Raw genomic sequence first — 23,631 nt, 5'->3', positions numbered from 1 at the left:
TGCAAGTAAACAACAGCTGCATCAGTATCCACTCACTCTTCTCAGCAAAGATGGGTCTGGAATTTAACATGGTTTTAGTTCAGAATGGCTTTAAACTGGTCCAGTTCAACACTGACTGCTTTCAATTATTTAAGTGAGGTGTTTAAAAACGATCAGTCAGTCCAGACATATCTGTGTTAATTCTACAGCAGATCTGAATTGCTGCAATCTCTGCATTTTGGTTACTAACGTGAAACAGTAAATATAAAAATAATAATAATATAAATGGCACAGATTTGGATTATCTTCATTTTAATTCATTCTGAAAATCTATTTTGAGGTAATTTGGACATGGTTGACTGAGATGCCTTTCAGAAGGGAATCTGGATCATGGTGGGCCATTCAGCCAGTTAGATTATGACAAGGAAGCATTCTAAGTCTCTGATTTACAGACTTTCAGAAATACATGGCTTGCTAGATATCAGCCCCTTACCAGAGGATGATCTTTAATGATGGCTAAGCCCACTGCCATCACATGCCAGCAGTGTTGCCAGGTACCTCATTGAATTCAAAAACACATACAATGTGTGACATGGCATTGCAACATAATGGGCTTCCTTATCTTCTACAAGCAATTGTCCTGAAATATCAAAAATCTGATTGGTTTAGAGGCTTCGTACTGTCTAAATGAATCACATGACCATGAGCCACTAATTCACAGGAAAACTAGGTAGTCTAATCATTGCGCGGTGTGCCATGACTGGAGAATCCACAATGAAAGTGATTAATCTGCTATGCCTTCAATTCCTGCGAGGCGATCTAAGATCGGACCAAGGTACATTAGAAAATAGGTCATATTTCCCCCAAGCACCCTGTCTCTGTGTTTTTCCGAAAATGAAATTGCTCAATTCCAACCCCTATACCACCCCCCACTCTTCTCCTCTCCTCCACGGGCTAAAGAAGTTGGTGCCCTCCCAAGGGTTTGCTATATCAAGAGGGGAGAAAGAAAAGTAATTCTGTGACTAGGAGGCAGGTTTCAGCAACGTGTGTTTCCACTGGTCTGAATAACAATTAAATTGGGCAGATTAATTCACTTTGTTGGCCTGCTCATGAGGTATTGACTGCAGATGTTAAATTGTCAATTTGGAATCATTAAGTCACACTGCATCTTCCAAAATGACCACGGTGAGGTGCAGGTGTGTCATTGAGCTGGAGAAAAGTTAAACATCTCGATATCATTGAACTCAGGCTTCTGTTGTGTTAAAAAAAAATGGTTATGTTTGGTCTGTCATCGACTGCTGTAGCTTGTCTTGATTTAACATCAAAGTCAGCAGATTGCAATTTTAAACAGTGAAATGAGCTTTATTAAACACTAACTCTTATGTCTTAAATAATGGGTCCGGTTCACCGGCTTTGGTGTTTTGAGATATGCAACCTAAAATTTGTGACAGCACAGCAACATAGCACAAGAACCCAAACTCTTGCTGCAACGTGATTGGACAGCGGACAAAGGCAGTGCTCGCAAGGGTCTAATGAGTAATCTCCTATCTGTAGGAGAAGAGTAATGAGTGGGGGTCCAGTCCACCTCCTAATGAAGTCAGCATCTCTCCAAGTCTCCACTCCCATCCCATTTTTTCCCCTCTGCCCTTGTTCTTCCGATACACCACCCTCCCCCTTCCCCTGCTCCCATACTCAGGATGTGCCAGCTGCTTGTTGCCTTTGATTTAAGCTTGCCCCAGATCTGCTCTCTAATGAGCTGAGTGCCCAATCAATAATTCACTGGAATTTGAATGGGAGCTGGAGTGATCAGTGCTGGTTTTAAGAGAAGAATGCAATCATTGCTATTCAGGAGCCCAAACCGGTTCTTTCCCATGCCCTCGCTCTTATGAAAAGATGGATCTCCATATACATTCCATTAACCACGCAATCAGATATTAAGCCACGGGATACTGAACACTGTGCTTTCTTCCCCTTTCTCAGTACCCCCTGACGATCCTGTAATCATTGGCGCCCCGGTGGTGAGTTTGCGGGCCGGTGACCCGCTGAACCTGACCTGCCATGTGGACAATGCCAAACCGGCAGCTTCCATTATTTGGATCCGCAATGGAGAGGTTCTCAATGGAGCGATGTACTCAAAGGTAAGGCCACTGCACTGGGCCATTTGTCTGTTTTGAAAATTTTTTAAAAAGTAACAATGCATAAAAGGCACTGCGAAATAGTTTTAAATGGCAAATCTGAACTATTTAATAAATAAACATTTTTATGAAAAGATTACAACCATTTAAAACAAACTAGTTGTTGAAGTGTAATGTATAAACGTGAGCTGTGAGTGAAAGTTGTAATGTACAAGATGTCACGGTACCAGCGTGGGATCAGAAGGTGACCGCGTGTTGGACGAAAAGAATGCCTTCCACACAGCTGAGACAAATTGGGGTCCCCGATCGAAGACAATGTTCTGGGGAAACCTGAGAAGGCAGATAATGTGTTTGCGCACGAGGTCAGCAGTTGTGGCAGAGGATGGTACGCCAGGCAGGGCCTTGGAGACCGGTGATGAAAGACCGGCGAGGTGGGTCCATGGACGACGAGGAATTGAAAGAGGGCGCAGGGAGTCTTGGCCGGAGCACAGACGCTGCAGGTGTCCATGTAGGCCTGTACATCCTGCCTTAATGATGGCCACCACAACACCCGGCGAATGAATGAGATGGTCCGTTTGCATCCTGGATGTCCAGAGAGAACCGAGGAGTGACCCAAGTGCAGGACATTGGACCGGCAGGTATTGGGTACGTACAGGCACCCTGGTGGGACGTTGAATGGGCCCGGGTCTGATGTATGGGTGGCCTGGACCTTAGTCTGCAGGAACCCCCGGAGAGGGCTAGGATGCAGTGGGATGGAAGGATTGATTCAGGTTCAGATGAAGAGAAGTCTGGATCATACTGTCGAGACAGGCGTCGGCCTTCTGATTCTGGGAACCAGGACGGTAGGACAGGTGGAAATTGGCCCACCTCGCCTGACAGGGATTGAGTTGTTTGGGGACTTGATGGTGATGAGTTTTTGGTGGTCGGTCCAGACCAGAAAGGGGGTGTCATAGCTTTGCAACCAGTGTCGCCACTCCTCAAATGGCCACTTGACCGCTAGCAGCTCATGGTCCGTCACCCCGACAGGGGTGGTGGTGATACTACGACACAGGGACTTGAAGGCGTGGATAGCATCTGTTGTCATGTGAAAAAGGTGTTTTTAAGGTTTGGTGAGAGCAGTGAGTGGGGCTGCGACTGCGGATGAAGTGACAATAATAATTCACAAACCCAAGAAACCAATGCAGTTGTTTCAGCATTGTGGGTAGGGGCCATGATGCCACTGCTTCCAGCTTCTTGGGCTCCATGGCCACACCCTGGGGCAAGATGGTAAAGCCCAGTAACGTGGTGGAGCACTGGTGGAAGGTGCATTTTTCCAGCTTACAGTACATCCGGTGGGCAAAAAAACTCTTTGGGACTGCTCTCACGTGTTGGATGTGGGTTTCCAGAGTAGATCAGGTTGTTCAGGTTGGCCTACACCCACCGTCCCAGCATGTAGTGGAGAGAGTAGAAGAAGAACCCTGCCACCATCGGTGTGAGGTGGATAGGCGGATGGTGCCAGTCTGGAATGCCTCTGCCACAAACTGCTCCATGCCCAATTGCTCTGTTTTAGAGAGGGAGTAAAGATGTCCTCTAGGTGGCATGGTTCATGGTAGCAGGTCAATGGCCATGTCGTCTGGTCGATGAGGTGGCAGCTGGACAGCTTTGGACGGGCTGAAGATGGTGGCTAGGTCGTGATAACAGTCAGTGACATGTAAAGGACGGGACATGGTTGTTCTGATGTCAGCATGGAGGATGGAGATGGCCGTGGCAGAAGACAGTGGCGATGACAATGCTCTTCCCCCCCCAACACCACGCCTGATGACCAAGACAGGTGCAGTTCGTGGATGGCCAGCCAGGGGAACCCAAGGAGGAGTGGTGAGGTGATGATAGTGGTGATAAGGAAATGGATGTCTTCGATGTGGGAGCTGCACGGAGATGCAGAGCCACCGTGCAGTGAGTTATGTGTCCCAAAGAGCGTTCACATAGGTGCTTTCGTTGCTGGGCAGCGGTGTGGTTAATCGACCCCATCTCCGTCTTGCTCCTGTTCAGATGGATGGAATCAACTGACTCAAGATTAATGAACCAGGTCTACGGCCTATTGCTGTACTTAGAGTGTGAACAGCATGCATTGTTATTTAAGGTTTTCTACCTTCTGTATTAATTTAGCTGGTGTTTAAGTGCTGTCTGTGTTCTTTGTTTTGTTTTGTTAGCCCTAAATGTTATTCTTGCACTGCCTGTGTCACATGGTTTGTCAAAGCTTGAACTTGATGCACTGATACCTATATCAGCATTTGGTCATGTCTGTGCTCACATATCTAAAACCAACCAATAAATAAATAAACAATATCTAAAACCTTGTGTTACATTCTTGTTCAGCCATTGTTGCTGTACAATGTGGGAGGTGTGGCAGGTTGTGGAGGTTTTGGTCTCCAATATCTCTATCACTGGTTCATTGGTTTCCTGCCTTGAACAACATTTGGTAAATATTGACCACTGCAGACCAGGAACATCCCATAAGCTTTGGAGACCAAGCCATCATCATAATTTGGTTCTTGGCAAAGCTGCCTATACTTGCTTTTTTTTCTGCTTCCAATGTATCAACTTCAAGAACAAAATGTTCTCCTGCCGCCAAGTATCCCACCCACTGACAGGTTCCACTGTAACAAGATGGTGTTATTCACTTCGTGGTTATAATGTTACGGCTAGTCGACGTATATAAAGATAGAATCATTCAGAAATTAACACATCATTTTTTTAAATATATTTTGTTTCTGCCAACTTGTGGTCTGAGCACGAATGACCTCAAAAAAAAAGGGTTGCCTCTGTCAATGTAACAATGCCTTGGAATGCCATTTTTTATTTAATCCACAGGACAAAAGGTAGCTATCACATTGGCCGTTAAATATGACAAAGGGGGGAACGCATTCTGGCGTTCTCAATTATTGATGTGTTCTAGAACAATTTGCTCACGTTGTCAGGTCTTGGGAATTGAGAAAGCAGGATCTGCATTTAAAAGAGCGTTCCCCTGATGCTGCTGGAGTGAAATCTCTTCATTCTTGGTTAGTCTGACCCATAGGACCCCACTGAAGAGCTCCTCTGCCTCATTAATTACAGGTTTCAAAATGAAATGCAAGCAAGCCTCAAAACAGGTTTATTTTTTAATCAAATACTTTTTTTTCCAAAAGATTCAGAATGCAGCAGGATGGAGTTTAAATCTCTGAGTCTGACTTTAATACATTATTCTGTGTCTTTCATGAGTCATTCTACAAAGCCAAAAAAGCGTCAACAATAGACTCTATAAAAGGAGAGATTAAAAATAAATATTTCCACAGGGACATATTTAGCCACTTTATGAGTTACAGAATCAGACATTCTTCTCCAAGACTTTGTGCAGTTGTTTCTGTGTGGACATTTCCAGGACTCCGCTTTCCTCCATTTGTGAGAGGAGAGGCTTGCGACACGGCACGTCTCCATTTCTTCTGTAATCAGAGACAAACAAAAAAATTATAAATTCAAAAAATGTTGTTATATTTTATTGTAGTTAAACACCAATCAGTCAACTCTGACCTATTGAGAAAAGGATTCGTGGAAAATAGGATTTTCTTGTGATAATGTCACTCCCAGGTCGGAATTAATTACATTACAAAAATACTTAAAATCATAAAGCATATGTAATCTGTAATGCATTTTTCTTTTTAACTGCTCTACTGCAGCTTTGCAAGGGGATTTTTGTAGAATTTACAACAGACAAAAACAATTTTGCTGTGTAGACAGCAGTAGGAGAAATTGATTCTTCTCCAGTTTGACAAGGTGGTGCCAACAGTTTTTGATGTCAGTTCAGGAAGAAAAAAAGCACTAGGGTTCCTCGGATCAAAGGCAATATGAGATCTTTGTTCTAGCTTCCAAAAGTAGTCTTATGAGATGTGTGTGTGTGTGTGTGTTTTTCTTCTGAACTGTTAGGGTCAATCTGATTGTGTTTTAAAGGCCAGGTATAACGCTGCTCTCATTCTTGGTTTTCTAAGACGCTCCTGCTAGACGGCCGGAGGGAAAGCACGGTCAGCACTCTCTATATGTCTCCCTCTAACATCGAGAGTGGCCAGCAGATCTCCTGCCACGCTTCGAATAAAGCGGCACCCAATGGCAAAGAGGCCACCGTCACCATTGACATACAGCGTAAGTCATACAAATTCTACTACCTCAAAGGAGTGACTTTGTTTATTTTCATTTACATAACAACCTTTTAACCTTTAAAGCCCCGTGTCAGAGTCACATATCCAAGTCAATCTGATATTGTGTGTAAATGTCTGTAAATATTGTGTGTTGTGTTGAAGTTTAGTATGCTGAACGTCAGGTGGTAGTAGCCTAGTGGGTAAGACACTCGCCTGTGAACCAGAAGACCCGGGTTCAAATCCCACTTACTACCATTGTGTCCCTGAGCAAGACACTTAACCTTAAGTTGCCCCAGGGAGACTGTCCCTGTAAATACTGATTGTAAGTCGCTCTGGATAAGGGCGTCTGATAAATGCTGTAAATGTCAATGTGTGTTACAAAATATGAACGTGGTGAAGTGCTTTCAGTCAATATTGCTACGCTCAGATTAAATTATTTCAAACCAGACAACACCATTGTCACAATATTCTACTTTTTCACAAAATATCTTTTGACAGGATATGGAATTTGCAGAAAGAATTTTAATCACTCAGAAGTCCTTTAAAAGCCACTGCGTATGATTATTAAAGCAGAAAATGCTTTTCGGGGATCCATTACTTCTGACAGCCTTCTCAACCTTGTATTCAGAAGATTACAAGGTTCAAGAAGAAATTGGTTCAATAAAGTAGGAGCAGTAAACCAGGGTATGAACTGTTTGCAACTGTAGGCCCCGTTACATACACAAATAATTTAAAATGTATATATAATGCATTAAATTACAATGACACATCATATCTAGCTTTTATATGAAATCGGTTCATCTATGTACTCTTGCACACAGCTTTTGAAGTTACTCCGTTGGTAGGTTGTTTCAAACATCTTTAAACAGATCTTCTGTGTCTATATGCTTCTTACAGTCCTTCTGTCTCTTCATGTAATCCCAGACTCAATGACGATGAGATCAGGGCGCTTTGTGGGCCATACCATCAATTCCCTTTTCTTCTTTAGTTTTTGAATATAGTTTTTAATGACATAGGCTGTATATTTGTGTGTGTTGTCCTGAATTAAATTGGGGCCAGTCAAGCACCTACCTAATAGTATTGCATGATGGACAATTATATACCTGTATTTCTTGAACATGATCAATCCAGACCAAATCCCCAACCCTGTTTGCAGAAATGGAGCCCCAAACTTGTGAGGAATCTCCTCCATACTTCACTGTTGCCTGCAGACACTCATTATTCTTCCACTTTCCAAGCCTTTGGCGAACTAACTGCCTCTTGCTACAGCCAAATATTTCAGATGATCTGGAATCATCAGACCAGAGCATCTGCTGCTTTTTATGCACCCCATTTTCTATGTTTTCCTGCATAGTTGAGTCCCTTGGCATTGTTTCCATTTCAGAGGCAACTTTTCTATGAAGACAGTTAATGGCCAGAAGATGGCTTTACCTGGGTCACTGGTTTCTGTCATTTCTCAGCTGCTTTCCTTCGATTTTGAATTAAAATAAGATTGTTGTGTTTTTTCAGTTGCATGAACACTGAGTCTGCAATCTTCAACACTGCTTGTTTCTTTGTGCTTCTTCTTTGTGAAAGTGTACCTTTAAGACAGTTTACCGGTTTGAAGCTGTAGGATAATAATGACAAATAATTATTTGAATGACATTTTTCTATTGTTTTCACAGTTTAATTTTTACACAGTTTTTGCACAGTTCAAATTTTTGAAAGCAACATCAATCACCTACAGACTTTTGTACAGTACTGTATACAGTACAATAGTAAAAATTGCATTCATGTTGAAGTTGAACATTTCCTAATAAAACTAAACATTCAATAACATTATCACATTGTATCAGTGTTTTTAAGACAGAAATAAATATGTAGAAATTAGTATGTTCTATGGTGAATGCTCATCAGTATTCATTATGATATAAGGAAGCATCACTGGGTAAAACCGTCTGAATGAGAACATGCAAACATCCAGGTAACTTGATACGAGGTGATCAGGGTAACTTTATAAATTAGACCTAGAGATGTTGTGTCAAATTGTCATACTGTGACGCAACTTCAACAATCACTTCACTTTGAAATTTGTGTCGCTAGAAGTTAGCCATAGCGATCACAGGTAATAGTTTTGAAGCAGCTTCAAATTCATCATGACTTGTGTGTTATGAGCTATTGGAATATTTCTCTACTTGCATGCATTACTATAAATAATGTTGGAACAAAAGTTCCAATGAGTGCATCCTCAGTAGGAACATGGCATTTGTAGGATTTAAAGTTTCTAGATTAGAATTGAATTTCGCAGTGAAGAGGAAGCAATTTGGTAGAGTGGAAATCTTTATGAGCCACAGGCCCTCTAGTTTAACAGAAAAAAGCAGGTGTTTGATGAATAAGTGATGATGGCGTGTGGCAAGGTGGTGGGGCCGTAGGGCCACTCGGGCCCACTGGGGGTCCTGGCCTCCACCAGGGGCGCTCTCCTGCCGTGGCTCCATATTAATATTCATGAGAAGCAGCTGTTGACTTTGGTGGGGTGATGGCAGTAGACCTGGCTGAATGTTAAAGATAAACACAGTGGCTCTCAGGATTCTCAGAAATCAGAACAGCTGAGAGGCGCCTATCAACTACAATTCATTCATATTCAGTAAAAAAGTGCAATTTTCACAACCCATTACATGCACCACGGAAGAAACAGCTTGGCGCTGTCAGATGTATATACTTCAGCAATAACGAGGACAATATCCACGCTGGCACTTATAACAATATATACTGTGTGATGGAACACCTCAAATTGTGGTTGTCAGACTGCCTGTGGCTAACTTTCAGTTTAACACATTGGGCACTATTTTCAAGATTGCTCTAAGTGTAGCACTATGAGCTTCCTCAGGATTTATGTAAATAAGAAAGAGGAAAGAACCGCTTGGTATGAAGTGAAACAAGCTATAGAGTGAATGAACAGAGTTAAAAATAGGAGGAGCCCAATGATTGGCAGCTCACACTATATGGTGATTTCTCACTTTGGATTATTATCCCATTGACATTACATCAGCATTCAAGCCCCACACGTAGTCCACACAGTCATAAACATGGGTTTTCACGGATCACTGGTGGGTCACGCTTAGGAGGACCAAACACAGAAACCGCAGTGTAATTAAAGATATCTGGAAAAAGAATGTTTTTTTAAGAATACATATTGGGCAAATGCAGATGTTGTATCCAGAGGGAAATACTTTATCAAGCCCAAGAAACCCACCCTCCATCTAAAACACCCAGACTTACCCATGCAAAAGATGTGTCTCTCTAGGTAAACGTCCCCATTAGCAAGTTAACACATTGCCTGTCACTTTTTTCCTTGCTTTGCAGCATTTTCCTGCATCTGCCGGCATTCATGTCTAACGATTCTCTGTTTTTGACAAACAGCATGGCACAGAAGACGCCCCTCAGTGAGACACCATGCATCTGACGTATTACAAACACGGTGTCTCGCTCTGCACTTAAAACCACGCCCGCTGTTTTACAGGATGTAGGGAGACAATTAAGATGATTATAGAGCCGTTCTTCATATCTCTGGACTGAGTCCAGGCTGGAAATTTAATTGTGGATGAGTGACGGTGGTGGCGGCAGCAGTGGCTGGTCAAAAATGCAGATCAGCCATTCTTAACTAGATTTAGTGACAGAAAAGCCTAATTAAATAAAAATTGGAATGACAGCGTCAACTGTAAATTGAAATAGTAGAGAGAAAAAAAAGATAAAGTAAGTACTGTGTGGTATGAACGCTATGTGATATAAATTTGGCCATACCCATGATTTAGATCATACCGGCCTACCGCAGCAACAGCCACATCACATGCGCAAAACCATGCTTACTTTCAGCACGGTGCATTATTTTTGGAAAATGGACAAGAGCACATGGAGGACCAGCTTGTTAGATGTGCAACATCAATAATCTGACCTCAGTAATAATCTGACTAATAATCTTATCAGTGGGTCCTGTCTTCAACAGATATTCACAATTTTTTGCTGTACTTTCTCTTACTCATTAAAAGTAAGACAAACATGTGGGCCAAATCTCTACTTTTTTTAATACAGCTGCTCTTCCAATTTAAGGCGATCACTGCGCTTTTGATATGCAACATTTCAAAATAAAAGTTCCAAATGTAAAGACAGGGACTGATTCAATATACATGAATATAGTGCCTTTGAGCTTGAAGTCAAACTACATGTGTAAATCCATGTACTTCAGGCACTTTTGCACTTTTATGTTTACGTAGTTTTTTATGTTTACGTTTAAGGTTAGGCTTGGGGTTTTATTTTGAAATGTTGTAGAGTGGAACAGCGGCTTTATTATTCGACATTTTCACAATTTATTGGCTTCAGCAATTCAAAAATCAATGTGTGTGTGTAAATTCACACAGATGACTTTGTGAAAGTGGAGATTTCGAGGTTTTTGTTTAATGAGTAAAAAAAAATCCAGCAACGTTTTATGAATGTCTGTCAAATACAGGACCCACTGCTAACTTTACTGAGGTCAAGACTTTTTTGGGAGAAATGTTCGAATGTTATCATATTTTTTTCTAATTGCAGATTTGCACAGTAAATATTCTATAATCACGGCTATTTTGAAATGTGTAAAAAATGGTTGGACATGTTACCCTTTCAAAAACAGTAAAATTTAAATTTACAGATCAAATTATATACTCCTATATATACCATCTACTGTGTATATAGTTCGATTTATATTGCAATATGAATTTTAAGCCATATCGCACAGCCCTAGGTTAAGTTAAGTAGGTTAAGTTCATTTTAATGAATTTCCGCCCTTATATGTTTTTTTGATATCAAATGAGCCCCATATTTAAAGAACAAAGTTGGAAATACAGAATGCTTAAATCATGACAAGACCATTTGCATTTAACCCATGACCCTTGGTGAGCAGTTGGCAGCCATAAAAGGTGTCCAGGGGAGCAGTGTCTGTGTACAGTACCTTGATCAATGGGCATTCTTGCACTTTGACGGTTTGGGATTTGAACCGGCAACCTTCCGATTACAGGCTTCTTTACTCACCAGGCCAACACTGCCCCTTTTTGGTTGTTAACTCAGTTTACATTAGCTAAAGACGATGTTTTTGCTTTGCACATCTGTGTCACAATTCAGTTTTCTTAGCTCTTCACTATTGACAGTTGAGGAACTTGCCAGCAGGATCTGATTTTTTGTGTTTTCTTTTGAATTCACACTGAAGCCTCTGGAGTTTTGGTATGTTGTCTTTGTGCTCACAGCATGTTCCTAACCCATAATGACATGCTAGTGAGAATTGCTAAATTGTGTGATTTGTGTAAATATACAGATGGTGCTTGCATTTGTCTTGAAGAATATGCATCAGTGATTTTTTTTTAATGATTTATGATGCCTAATGTACTTCTGGAATGACAGTTTTCAACTGCAGAGCTCACCATTGGCGAAATCTCAGATTATTGTTTAGGTATATTACAGGTCAGCTGTTGCGACTTAAGAAATTCTTATGTCAGAATTTTAGATTTCAGGTTGTCAAAATGAATGTGTCAATCACATTTTTAACATTTCTGATCATACTTTCTGATTTATGACACAAAAATCAGAGACAATTCTTATGTAAGGATGGAAACAGACCGCAAAAGAATTTAAGGATTGATTCACACGTTTTGTACATTTATATTATTTCAAAATAAAGCCTCAAAGCTCATTTCTATTTTCTTTACTTTCTCAACAATAAGATCAGCTCATCTCCCCCATCAAAAGTTATAGAATAGCACATGCAAGGTTTAAGGTGGATCACTATTGTGTTGGGAAACTGACCAGCTCATGTGAAAATGGGGGATCATGACTGATCTGCACAATTATAACAATGACACTAGGGATGAAATACTTTTCTGGATCACATAAATCATGTATAAACCAGTCAGTTATAGATTAATTATTTATTTTAAATGATTATTTAGTATAATTGTATGAAAAACAACATAGATTTGTGTTGTTATTTCACTGCATAATAAGAATTTTTGAGGACACAGGCACACTGAAGAACCCTCCAGATGATCATGAAAATATGGCCCAGGTCTATCCTTTTCTATTAATTCAGTAGTCTGTCGATTTTACTTACAGCATGAACTCCCACCTCCTTTCTAATTACATGAGTGAACTCTTCTTCAGTATATACGCGATCTCTGATATTCCATCAAATATAAATGAGGACATGTTCACTCTGTTCTTGTGGTACAGTATGTACAGTGACCGTGGCCAGATTTTGGGGGATGAAGTTTTCTTGTTTTATTTATCAGGGGTTGTACTAGATTTGTTTTGCCCACTGGTGCAATGAGAGTCTAAAAGTTTTCTTTGAGAAAGTGAAGTTAAGATCATCACCAGAGGGGTTATCCACATAACGATGCTGTCTGATGCTGAAAAAAACAGTGATAGTGTGTGAATATAGAGTGTGAATAAAGTGCAATGTAGATCGACTTCTCAAATTTTGTTAAAGCCCTCTGGTGCTTCTATTTTTAATGCATGGCTTGCAGAAAGTTGCAGAGCTACAATCATAAAGCAGATCATTCTCTAATGTAATCTTATTTGTTTTCTGATTTTATGTAAAAAAAAAAACAAGATAATATTCTAATTCCATTTAGTATGACCATTTAATTTTTATGTTTGGATAAATGTATGGGTTGGTGTATTTTAGCCTGGCAGCTGCCACTCACGGTTTACTTTTTGGGGGAAGCTCAGCTTCTTTCAGATCCTGGCACCGCTGAGACGTATTGTACTGTATGGCTCTGCTGAGTTACAGCTGGACTCTTCCAGAATGCTGATGAAGTAGCAGCTGACAATGAAGCAGAGCTCCAAAAAATTTACACATTTCTCAAGAGCCAAAGTACAATCTTTATGGAATCAGACAGCACAAGCCCGGAGGTGCATCCTAGAGCAGCGTTTCTCAAACTTATTTGTCCTGGGGACCAGTCATGTCAGGCTTTGGGGCTGCAGGGCCCTGCATACAACCCACCAGCATGTATGCGCATCCACATAGATGGATAGAGAAATTTTATTCATATAGATAGATACTGTTATTATTATTGTTGTTCTTGTCTGTATTTTCAGTACTTTTCAGTATTTTAGTTCATGTTTTCTTTTAAAGAAGTCCTTTGTTGTTTTTTTAGATGTGCAAATACCAGTGTAATTTTGATGATTTCATAGCTTTGTTACTTTGCATAAATTGGAATAGTGAAAGGAATAGACAAAGGATGGTGTAGGATGCCTGTGACGTGATGAATGTTTAATCAGCTCAAAAACCAAGACAATTCTAGAACCCCAACCGGACGCAATGTCTGCTGGTCTACTGTTCTAGAGCCTTAGTACCATGCTCCCAATTAATAAAAACAGGATAATGAGGAATTAGCCTCAACCTGACACACGTTTAGAAAACTGCCGTTATGTGAGATATTGTTTTCTACTTAATCACTTACAGGTCTGATCACTTGTAACATGATATTCAGATTAAAACAACAAATCAGAGAAAGTTATTAGATTTTTGGCTCTCCTCCTAGTTCCGCCTCTCTCCTCCTCATTAGCATTTAAAGCTACAGGAACCAAAATGGTGCGTCCTGGGGAAATATCATTGTGAGACTGAGACACTTTGAGCCAAAGTATTAGGGGACCACTAAGTCCGATATAAAAGCAAAAAAACTAAAATTGATGTCAGGGGACGTTTAATAAATGTTCCTAGATAAAAGTTCCTATAATAAATGAAAAACATACTTTCCATTTCTATAATAGTTCAGGACTAATGAAATTATGAATGCATAGTGTATAACACATTTATGTACATTTTGATCTGAAGTCAAATAATAGTGCTCACAGTTAGCCTGGAATTGTTTATAAAATTGCACAGCCTGTTAGCAGCCCAATATGAAGTTTGAGTTTGTTTTTTGTGTGTTTTCTATTGGCTGGACAGGTCAAAAATAACCATGACCACTAGTGGGTCTTTTGTAGAAAACTGATTTCATTGCTGTCATTTCCAATTACTTTGGAGTCATTTGGTTCATGCACAAGATCATTTTTTTTGTTCCCATGTGTCCTCCACAATTGCTTATGGTCAGTAAATCAAGCCAGATTTCACTCTAGTGAGAAGGAATGGACTGGTGCTCAAACGTCTTCTGACATGGAATGATTGCTGTGTATTAGTACACCCCTATTTGTGGTGTAGTTGTGGCCTAGTGCATAAGGAAGCTAACGCATAACCGTAAGGTTGCCAGGTCAAATCCTACACCGCCAAGGTGCAACTGATGTCCCATTGAGCAAGGTACTGTCCTCACACACTGCTCCCTGGGTGCCTTTCATGGCTGGCCACTGCTCACCAAGGGTGATTGTTTAAATGCACAGGACACAATTCATTGTGTCACTGCATGCGGTGCTGCAGGTTTTACCAAGACAAAACAATAATTCACCCCAAAAGATTCAAATTAAAATCTAGGGATAAAATATTAAAGTAACAGTAATTGAAAATAACAATAAAAGTTTGTCAGGCTTGGTCGTAATTGAAAAAATTAATAAAACCATGTAATAAATTTGTCCACATTCTTTTAAACATTATAAAAAAAAGAATTCAGTGGAAAAACATTACCAATCATTACCCCTTGACCCATGATGTTTTTTGTGCCAATTCAAATTGTTTTAATTATTCATTGTTCAAAACTATAAAAAATTGACATCCTTACATGTTGACTTCACTACATTTCTCTTTAAACCAATCAACTCCTTCCTCTCAGCAAGTGCTGCCTCTCACAACATGAATTAGCATTCTTGAAACATTTGGAGGAGTTCCCGCCTCTAGTGACATTATCTCAGGAGTGTGGCGTTGACTTCCAGGGGAGGTCATGGTCAAATTTTCCCCCCGGTATCAGGCAGCATTGGGCTGACTGTGCCCCATCCCACCCTACACGCTTACCCTTTGTTTTGCTCCTGATGGTGAAAGTGATAATTGAGTCATGGACCAATTAATCTTGCGCCGGTCCTTTGCAATTAGAGTGTGCAAAGAAATTGTACACTAATTTGCATAAAATGAGGGAGTATACATAATTTACATAAAACACAAAAGATTACACTTCTTCAGAAAATGCATCCAGGGTTTCACTGGATTGTGCTTATTATGAACCAGAGGCCCTTTTACTCAGGTGCAGTTATTTAAATTCTAACTCAGCAACTAGCAATCACCACACAGCTTTATTTAATCTCCACCTTTATTAAGGAGGTAATTAATTATCTTGTCTCATTCATTTGGGTTGTTTTAGCTCCTTCATGTCCTGTTGTATTTTCTGTGTCCATGATGCTCTGGAAGTGTCTGAGCTGAACACCATTTCATTTCATCCTACATGCAGATCTACCCCTGGTGAACCTGACGGTAGAACCTCAGCCTGTTTTGGAGGGGAACCTGGTGAAGTTCCACTGCTCAGCCAAAGCCAATCCGCCGGTCACTTTTTACAGGTAAACATGCGCAAAATCATTCACACACACACACACACACATACACACACACACACACACACACACACACACACACAGAGTGCTTAAACCATGTTAAAAGATACATGAATAAATGAGGATTAGGCTGAATTTCTTCATCGCGTGGGTGGCAGTCCATATGCTTTCATGTTTTTGTGTGATTGCTGGCATGGCTAGTTAGACAACATTATTTTCATCTGGCAAACAATACATTTAAGCACAAAATAAATATGAATTGTGAAAACAAGCACAGGAAATGTGGAGCAATTTATTACAAGATTTGGTTCTGAGATGATTAAAAAAACACCTGGAATTCTTATAATTATAGCATTCTTGTGAATGCTTGTGTTTTTATGTGTAATTTATCTTTCAGTTCATAACAGTCAATCATGCATTTTCAGCAGCAATTTGAGCTATAAAGTGCTCATGTTCTTACCCAGGCAGAAATTGGAGCATAGAAGTTTTGGTTTATTATCATCAGAATGACAGCAGCATCATTTGGAATTCTAAGCCTTCCTTTGATGGATTGTTAGGTGAAATACATGAATCCAGTACATCTATACTTGTTTATGTAGCAGGTCCTGCATGCAGAGCATTCTGCTGCATTCCATTTGGAACAACAACTCACTTGTATCCTAATCCAAAAACCAGCTAGCTGTTGTTAGCATTAACAGCTCATAACAACAATCCATTGCTTTGCACACCATAGTTATACACACCATAGTCATTCGTCCCATCGTCTCCATTCTCTGAAAGTAAGGTGAGGAATTTGTGCATAATTGTGACTGTTAATTTTGGTACTGTGCAGGCATTTACATTTACACCATTTATCAGACACCATTATCCAGGGCGACTTACAATTAGTAGTTACAGGGACAGTCTGCCCCTTGAGCAATTTAGGGTTAAGTGTTTTGCTCAGGGACACAACGGTAGTAAGCGAGATTTGAACCTGGATCTTCTGGTTCATAGGCGAGTGTGTTACCCACTAGGCTACTACCACTCTACAGGCAGATGTGGTGATGTCACTACTGGCCTCGGTTAGGTATGAGGTATGATCAGTATAAGTTGGGGTCAATGGAGGGTGTGTGGGAGTCTGGGTAATGATGGAGCCACTGTTTAAGAGGGATGGCGTTCATGGTGGGTACTGCTGTGTTTTCTGTGGGGTTTTCCTGATGTTCAGACTAAACCACAATGACTCAGAGCTTCTGTTTCTTTTTACTCCGTGTGTGTGTGTGTGTGTGTGTGTGTGTGTGTGTGTGTGTGTGTGTGTGAGTGAAATTTAGGAGTTATTTTTCCGACAGATGACAGCAGCTAGGATTTTTTTTATTTATAAATAAACAAGTGTTAAGGACTATTAGTTCCAGAGAGAGATGGTGAGTGTCAAAATCTGACACAAGCTTCAGAAGGATAGGATTTTTTTTTGTCTTTTCAAGGAGGGAGGCATTTCACTCTGGAGATTACTTCAGATATGGCCACTATGAGTGGGGCCTTCACTGGCCTTCTGACCTTTGTTGAGGATGAATGATCTTCTGTGACGTTCAGGACACTGGCAATGTGGCCACACAATTTTTATATACAACGTTTGAGGTTATCTGATCTGTGAGCGCCTACTATCTATCTATCTAATCATATCCGTCTACAATACATACAGTACAGGCCAAAGGTTTGGACACACCTTCTCATTCAATGTGTTTTCATGACCATTTACATTGGTAGATTCTCACTGAAGGCATCAAAACTATGAATGGACACATATGGAGTTATGAACTTAACAAAAATTGTAGACCTCCACTTGGTATACCTGAAACCAATCGAGATGGTTTGGGGTGAGCTGGACTGCAGAGTGAAGGCAAAGGGGCCAACAAGTGGGAACGCTTTCAAGACTGTTGGAAAACTATTTCAGGTGACGACCTCTTGAAGCTCATCGAGAGAATGCCAAGAGTGCAAAGCAGTAATCAGAGCAAAGGGTGGCTATTTTGAAGAAACTAGAATATAAAACATGTTTTCAGTTATTTCACCTTTTTTGTTAAGTACATAACTCCACATGTTCATTCATAGTTTTGATGTCTTCAGTGAGAAGTTACCAATGTAAATTGTCATGATAATAAAAAAAACACATTGAATGAGAAGGTGTGTCCAAACTTTTGGCCTGTACACACACACACACACACACACACATACATTTACATTTTTACATTTACAGCATTTATCAGACGCCCTTATCCAGAGTGACTTACAATCAGTAATTACAGGGACAGTCTCCCCGGAGCAACTTAGGGTTAAGTGTCTTGCTCAGGGACACAATGGTAGTAAGTGGGATTCGAACCTGGGTCTTCTGGTTCATAGGCGAGTGTGTTACCCACTAGGCTACTACCACCCTATATACCACTGATGTTTAACATAAATACTCAATAGTCCTTTAAATTCTACAAGGGGATAATAAAGAAATGAATAAATAAATGAATAGTCACATCTTTGAAGCACTTCTTGCAAATGGGAATGTCCACGCCTTTTTTTTTCACTTTCATCTGATACCTGAAATTCTTCCAGATGGTGCTCTAGCTTTTTACACTTTCTAGCAAACTTGGTGCTGCAGGATTAACACTGGAGCCACTTTTGCAGGCTGCGATGATTAAAATGTCTCTTATATATCCATTGGATCCTCCGGGTAGCCTGGTGAGGGACTCTTCGCTGCAATGCCTGTTGAAAACAACAACATCAACATTTATTTCTTATATAGCCCAAAATCACATACAGTATGTCTCAATGGGCTTTGACACCCCCCACACTTGACCATTCTGCACACAAGGAAAAACTCCACACAAAAAATACTCTAGGAGAGAGAAGAAAAAAAAAGGAAGAAACCTTGGGAAGGAGTGATACAGAGAGGGACCCCCTTACAGGGTAGAGTGAGCCTGCAAATGGTGTCAGTGCAGGGTTGGGGATGATATAATAATAAGTCCTACAGTTGTAGGGTTGGAGAAGTCCAGGATGTAGTCAGTGTCATGGTCTGGATTACGTGTCCATAATGATGTTACTGGTCCATTTGAAGATCCCTATAGCTTTAGTTGTAATGGTGGTGGTGGCTGTGGTGACCCTCTGGTTTGTTTCATGGTATGTCCTTGTTAAGCAGTTGTCAGGAACCAGGATTTATGGTCTGCCAGTAGTCTGGGTGCTTGATTCCGTGTCTCGGAGAAAAACAAACAGAAGCAGCGGCAGATGGTTGCACTGTACGACCGATACTGAAATATGTGGTAATAGTGGTATATTGGTGCTACAGTGGCCCGGTACCCTAACTAGGACAGCCTAACTAGGGTGAATTTAACTTTGTCTAACAGGGGGACTCTGTGATAAACTGGACTTTATTGACACTGTGTCAAAATGAAGTGAAATGAGGGTCTAGGACTTTAGCAAAAAGCCAGAGAAAACAGATAGGTTTTGAGATTGGATTTAAACACTGAGTCCCAGTTGAAAACAGTTGTATTCTGCTGGAAATTTTCATCAACCGGCAGATGCAAAACAAGAATTTAAGTAATAACTTTTAGTTTCGATTAGTATCTGAGAATCACATTTTCTGAAAAGATTACTGCCTAGTAGGGAATGTGTCGGATTGTGTGTGTGTGTGTGTGTGTGTGTGTGTGTGTATATATATATATATGTGTGTGTGTGTGTGTGTGTGTGTGTGTGTATATATATATATACATATACACGGAGCAACTGTTCATCTGTTCATAGAAACAGTAATGCAATTTTCACAGTCTAAAAATAGTAATTAGTAATGGGTTTTTGATATTTAATGTGAATTTTGTCCAGATTAAAATGTTCATAGTAATCAGCACCTGCTGTTTTGGAGAAGTGTGAAAGTGTGAAATGACCTGTATGTGTATAAAATCAAATTAAACCGAATAAAATGATGGCCTGGTTGTACAATTACCATATTGCACTGAAGGAGTAAACAGATATACATTTTAAAGAAATATTCAAGGCAGTTTTCGACCATCGCCCTTGATCATTCTTGATTCTGATATCAGGGCTGATAGCATTCATGCGCCACGTCAGATCTCTGTCCGACGTGGCTGCTAAAATAAAATAAATCATGTTTGCCTGTGATTGGACACTAGATCTGAGAGTTGTAGCTTTCACTCTCAAACACACCAACAAAAGCCAGGGTAACACATCAAAGATGTTGGTAAAGGCATGAGGAATAAATGTCCATTTGGAAGCTGGAGCCAAAAACTCCAGCAACCAGGAGCACATTGTGTGCAAGGAAGATGCTATATGGAACTATCCAGAAAAAGTGCTGTCACAGCACTAATTAGACTAGTCATAAAGCCGCAGTCTGAGCCACTTGTGTTGCTTTCGTGATGAAATTTGTGACGAAATATCTTTTGATGTGACAAAAAACAACATAAACGTCAAATGCTGGTCATGTGATTGAAGAAAACAACAAAACATGGAGCAAATCAAATAGTCTTCCGTGTCTGAAATGGATGTAGAGTATTTTATAAGGTTTCAATAGAATAATAATAAGATAACCTTGTTTTAATTATGAAATGGGTTTGACTAAACAAATTTTGCTTTTGTCTATTTTACTAGGTACTTGTACTATATCGACTCAGTTAAATAGAATTGCATTATTTAAAAATAGGCTCAAATACAATTTTCATTGACAAAAATTAGACTAAAATGTCATTGGTTTGTCAGAGTAAATGTCAGAGTAAAACTATACTAAAACAATCATTGATATATCTGACTAAAATAAGACAAAATTCTCAACTAAAACTTGACTACGATAAAATCAGCATGAACAAGAGACTAAGACTAATAAAAACTAAAATGACAGCTGGATGCAAAGGCTAGACTAAAACTAAAATTGAGACAAAAAACAACTATACAAGCAACGCACCACACCTCACATTTGGCGGGGCAATAGCCACGGCAGATATTCCACCCTCAGTGACCCTCACACATCTGTCCATCTCTGTAGAGTTTTAAAAAATGTCTGTCTGAGAATTTAAAGAATGTCATGTTGTCACTCATTATTGATGAAGCCACTGTCAAAAGTATGGATAAAAATCAGCCTCAGCCATTTTTTTTCTCTATCAGCCCTGTGAAATACATTCAGAAGTGTTATCAGAAAAGAAATGATAACCATTTATGATCATTAATGTAGTAATGTATGTAATTCATTTATGAGGATTTCTAGCTGTGTGCTTTTGACTGACAGCCTGTGCTTGGCATGCATTATCCGTACTGGTTCCCGTTCATTAATCCGTGTCCCTGGTGGAGCTGTGACAGAAGAAAGTGGGACATGGGTGAAGAAAGTCATATTTGTTTCTTATGTGGCACCTCCAAATAAAATATGCTTCCAGTGCCCACCGAGAGTTTGTCAGTCTGTGTTTTTTTTTTTTTTTTTGTTTGTTTTGAAGCCAATTTGTCATGTCTTATTTCCTCATTGTCACCTTCTGAGGTGTCTAATGGAAGAACGGTCCATTGTGCAGGCCATGCCCACTCATGGTGCGTGTGATGTGGGTAGAAGGCATGCTGTCATGCCCGTCCAGCTGTTTGTTGTGGCTGTGGGGTCCCCGGGGAGGTGTCCTGTGCCACCCAACGTTAATTCGGCCGTATATACGCATCTATAGGCCTTCCACTGAATAATGCAGGTGCATCTTCAAGGCAAGCGGTGCAGATCAGATGGTGCTGTTCAGAGCTGCAACAGCTAAACAGCGATGTGTTGAAATCTGACAGCATCGTTTCACACTCGTCCTTGTCTTCTGTTCTGGCTGCGATTCTGAAAGACACGAGACACACCATGGAAGTTTTTTTTTTTACCAATTTGCATGTCACACTTTCTTTCTCGGCTCATAATTCTTGCCCCCCTGCAACTGCATGCATTTTCCTGCATTTCCTCTCATGCACAGGAGGAAAGGTGCAGTGTTTGCTGTGACAACCTGTTTTATTTTTATTAAGATCCTGCAAAAGCTAGTTCATATCAGCATGCTTTATGAACATATATATTCTAAAAACAACAATCAAATGTCTAATGAAATTAAAGCAAGAAAAATGGGTTTGCATTTTAATGTCAGAGTAAAATCCATTAAATTGGTCTGTGACACAGTTTCACAGATTTTTTCATAAACAGCTTACACTGCTATGGCAAAATTGAATAGGCGCCTGGAAATGAAGGCAAATTTGGGAAATTAGATGCGATAACTCCTCCTGCGATTTAATATCCCTGCACTCCTACAGTCTGTGGCCTGATTTCCAGTGCGGAGTACCATGATGCACTGTGCCAATATCCATCACAGTGCCAGCGCCACATTTAATAAACGTACCGTACTGTTGCCGGGGTTCCATTTGTAGGACCATGAGGCTTGAGCGTAGCTGTTTAATAGGAATGTCTTGGCGATGGAGTGGAAGTGGGATGAGGAGGTTTTCTTTATTGATTACGCATATAGCACATCAGCATCTATTGCACATTAGCATCAGATTCTGAATTTGGAAGCTTACCTGAAAAAACTGACCTAGGTGATAATTGACCTCTTTGGCCCGACCAAATGAGAACTGGCCTTGCGTTCACACAGAGATGCCGCTTCTCTTTGAATTTCTCTTTTCTGTGTGGGGACGGCAAAGCGTTTTTGTGAAAATGCTGACATATTAGCCCAACCTCCAACCTGACCTATAACCCCAACCATGGCAGACAACACTGTTGTGGTTGTCCTGCAGCAGCTGCAATAAAGCCTCTCTACGGTGCACATTTCTAATAGAAAGAGAACCACAACACGTTTAAAAAAAAAAAAAAAAAAAGTGAAGTGATTGTCACATGTGATACACAGCAGCACAGCACAGCGAAATTTGTCCTCTGCATTTAACCCATCACCCTGAGTGAGCAGTGGGCAGCCATGACAGGCGCCCGGGGAGCAGTGTGTGGGGATGGTGCTTTGTTCAGTGGCACCTCAGCGGCATCGGATCAGGATTCGAACCGGCAACCTTCTGATTACAGGGCTGCTTCCTTAACCGCTAGGCCACCACTGCCGGCCACCACGGAGGAGAACTAGACACCAAACAAGAAGAGTGGGGAGTTACAGCGGTATCTACTGGTGTGGAGGGGGTTTAAAAAGTGTAACCGTTGTAATGGTGGATGTTATACGCTCCATTTGGAAGTAATGGTTGTGGAGTGGAACCAATGTGACTAAGTCAGGTAGAGGGGGACAAGAGAAGAGGTTACCTTTTTATTCAGCACCCATCAGCCAGCAGACCCACCTGCAGGGAATCAGGCCGCGTGGACATTTCAGATGGACACAGGTTTTTTAGGAACCAAAAAACTATTTTAGAGAAAAGCGTTCTTGTGTAGACGGGGCCTAAACCCTTGTCCAAATGTGCATTTTAGTAAAATTTTGTAAATTTACAGGGTAGTGGTGGCCTAGCAGTTAAGGAAGCAGCCCATAATCAGCAGGTTAATCGGCACATGGGTTAAAAGTAGAGGACACATTTCGTTGTGTGCACTGTGTGCTGTGCTGCTGTGTATCACAATCACTTCACTTTCAGAATGATTACACAGCGGTAATCATTCTCGCGCGGTTCTCTGAAGACTCTGTCTTGGATTAGCTTGTTTTAAGAAGTGCTTGTGTTTTTGTTGACGTGACTAGGTGAGCTAAGTTAATGTATTAGCTTTTGCTGTCATTATTGTTGTTAATCGCTGTCAATTTTACCCGAACTAGATACACGCCCACTCTTGCCTTGTTGTGAAACGAGTGTAGTTAGCGGCACATCAGGAGACCGGTTAAAAAGCGGCTCCCTGCAACAGTGACTTTCAGACTTTCAGGCATAGTTTCATAGTCAACCCCACTACGTGTGGACCGCACCTG

General features: G+C 40.6%; 1 protein-coding gene across 2 annotated transcripts in view; it reads left to right on the top strand.

Moving 5' to 3' along the window:
- The window catches only part of kirrel3a (kirre like nephrin family adhesion molecule 3a), a 114,869-nt gene that overhangs the window by 77,273 nt on the left and 13,965 nt on the right, over nt 1–23,631 (top strand). For both annotated transcript variants that reach the window (XM_028983589.1, XM_028983588.1), the window contains exons 4-6: nt 1,960–2,117; nt 6,116–6,266; nt 15,640–15,745. In XM_028983589.1, the coding sequence (XP_028839422.1) occupies nt 1,960–2,117; nt 6,116–6,266; nt 15,640–15,745 (415 nt within the window). The remainder of the gene's footprint in view (nt 1–1,959; nt 2,118–6,115; nt 6,267–15,639; nt 15,746–23,631) is intronic.

This window comes from Denticeps clupeoides, chromosome 6, assembly GCF_900700375.1.
Source record: "Denticeps clupeoides chromosome 6, fDenClu1.1, whole genome shotgun sequence".
NCBI lineage: Eukaryota > Metazoa > Chordata > Actinopteri > Clupeiformes > Denticipitidae > Denticeps > Denticeps clupeoides.
Note: the sequence above shows the minus strand (reverse complement) of the source record. Positions and strands in the feature narration are given on the sequence as shown.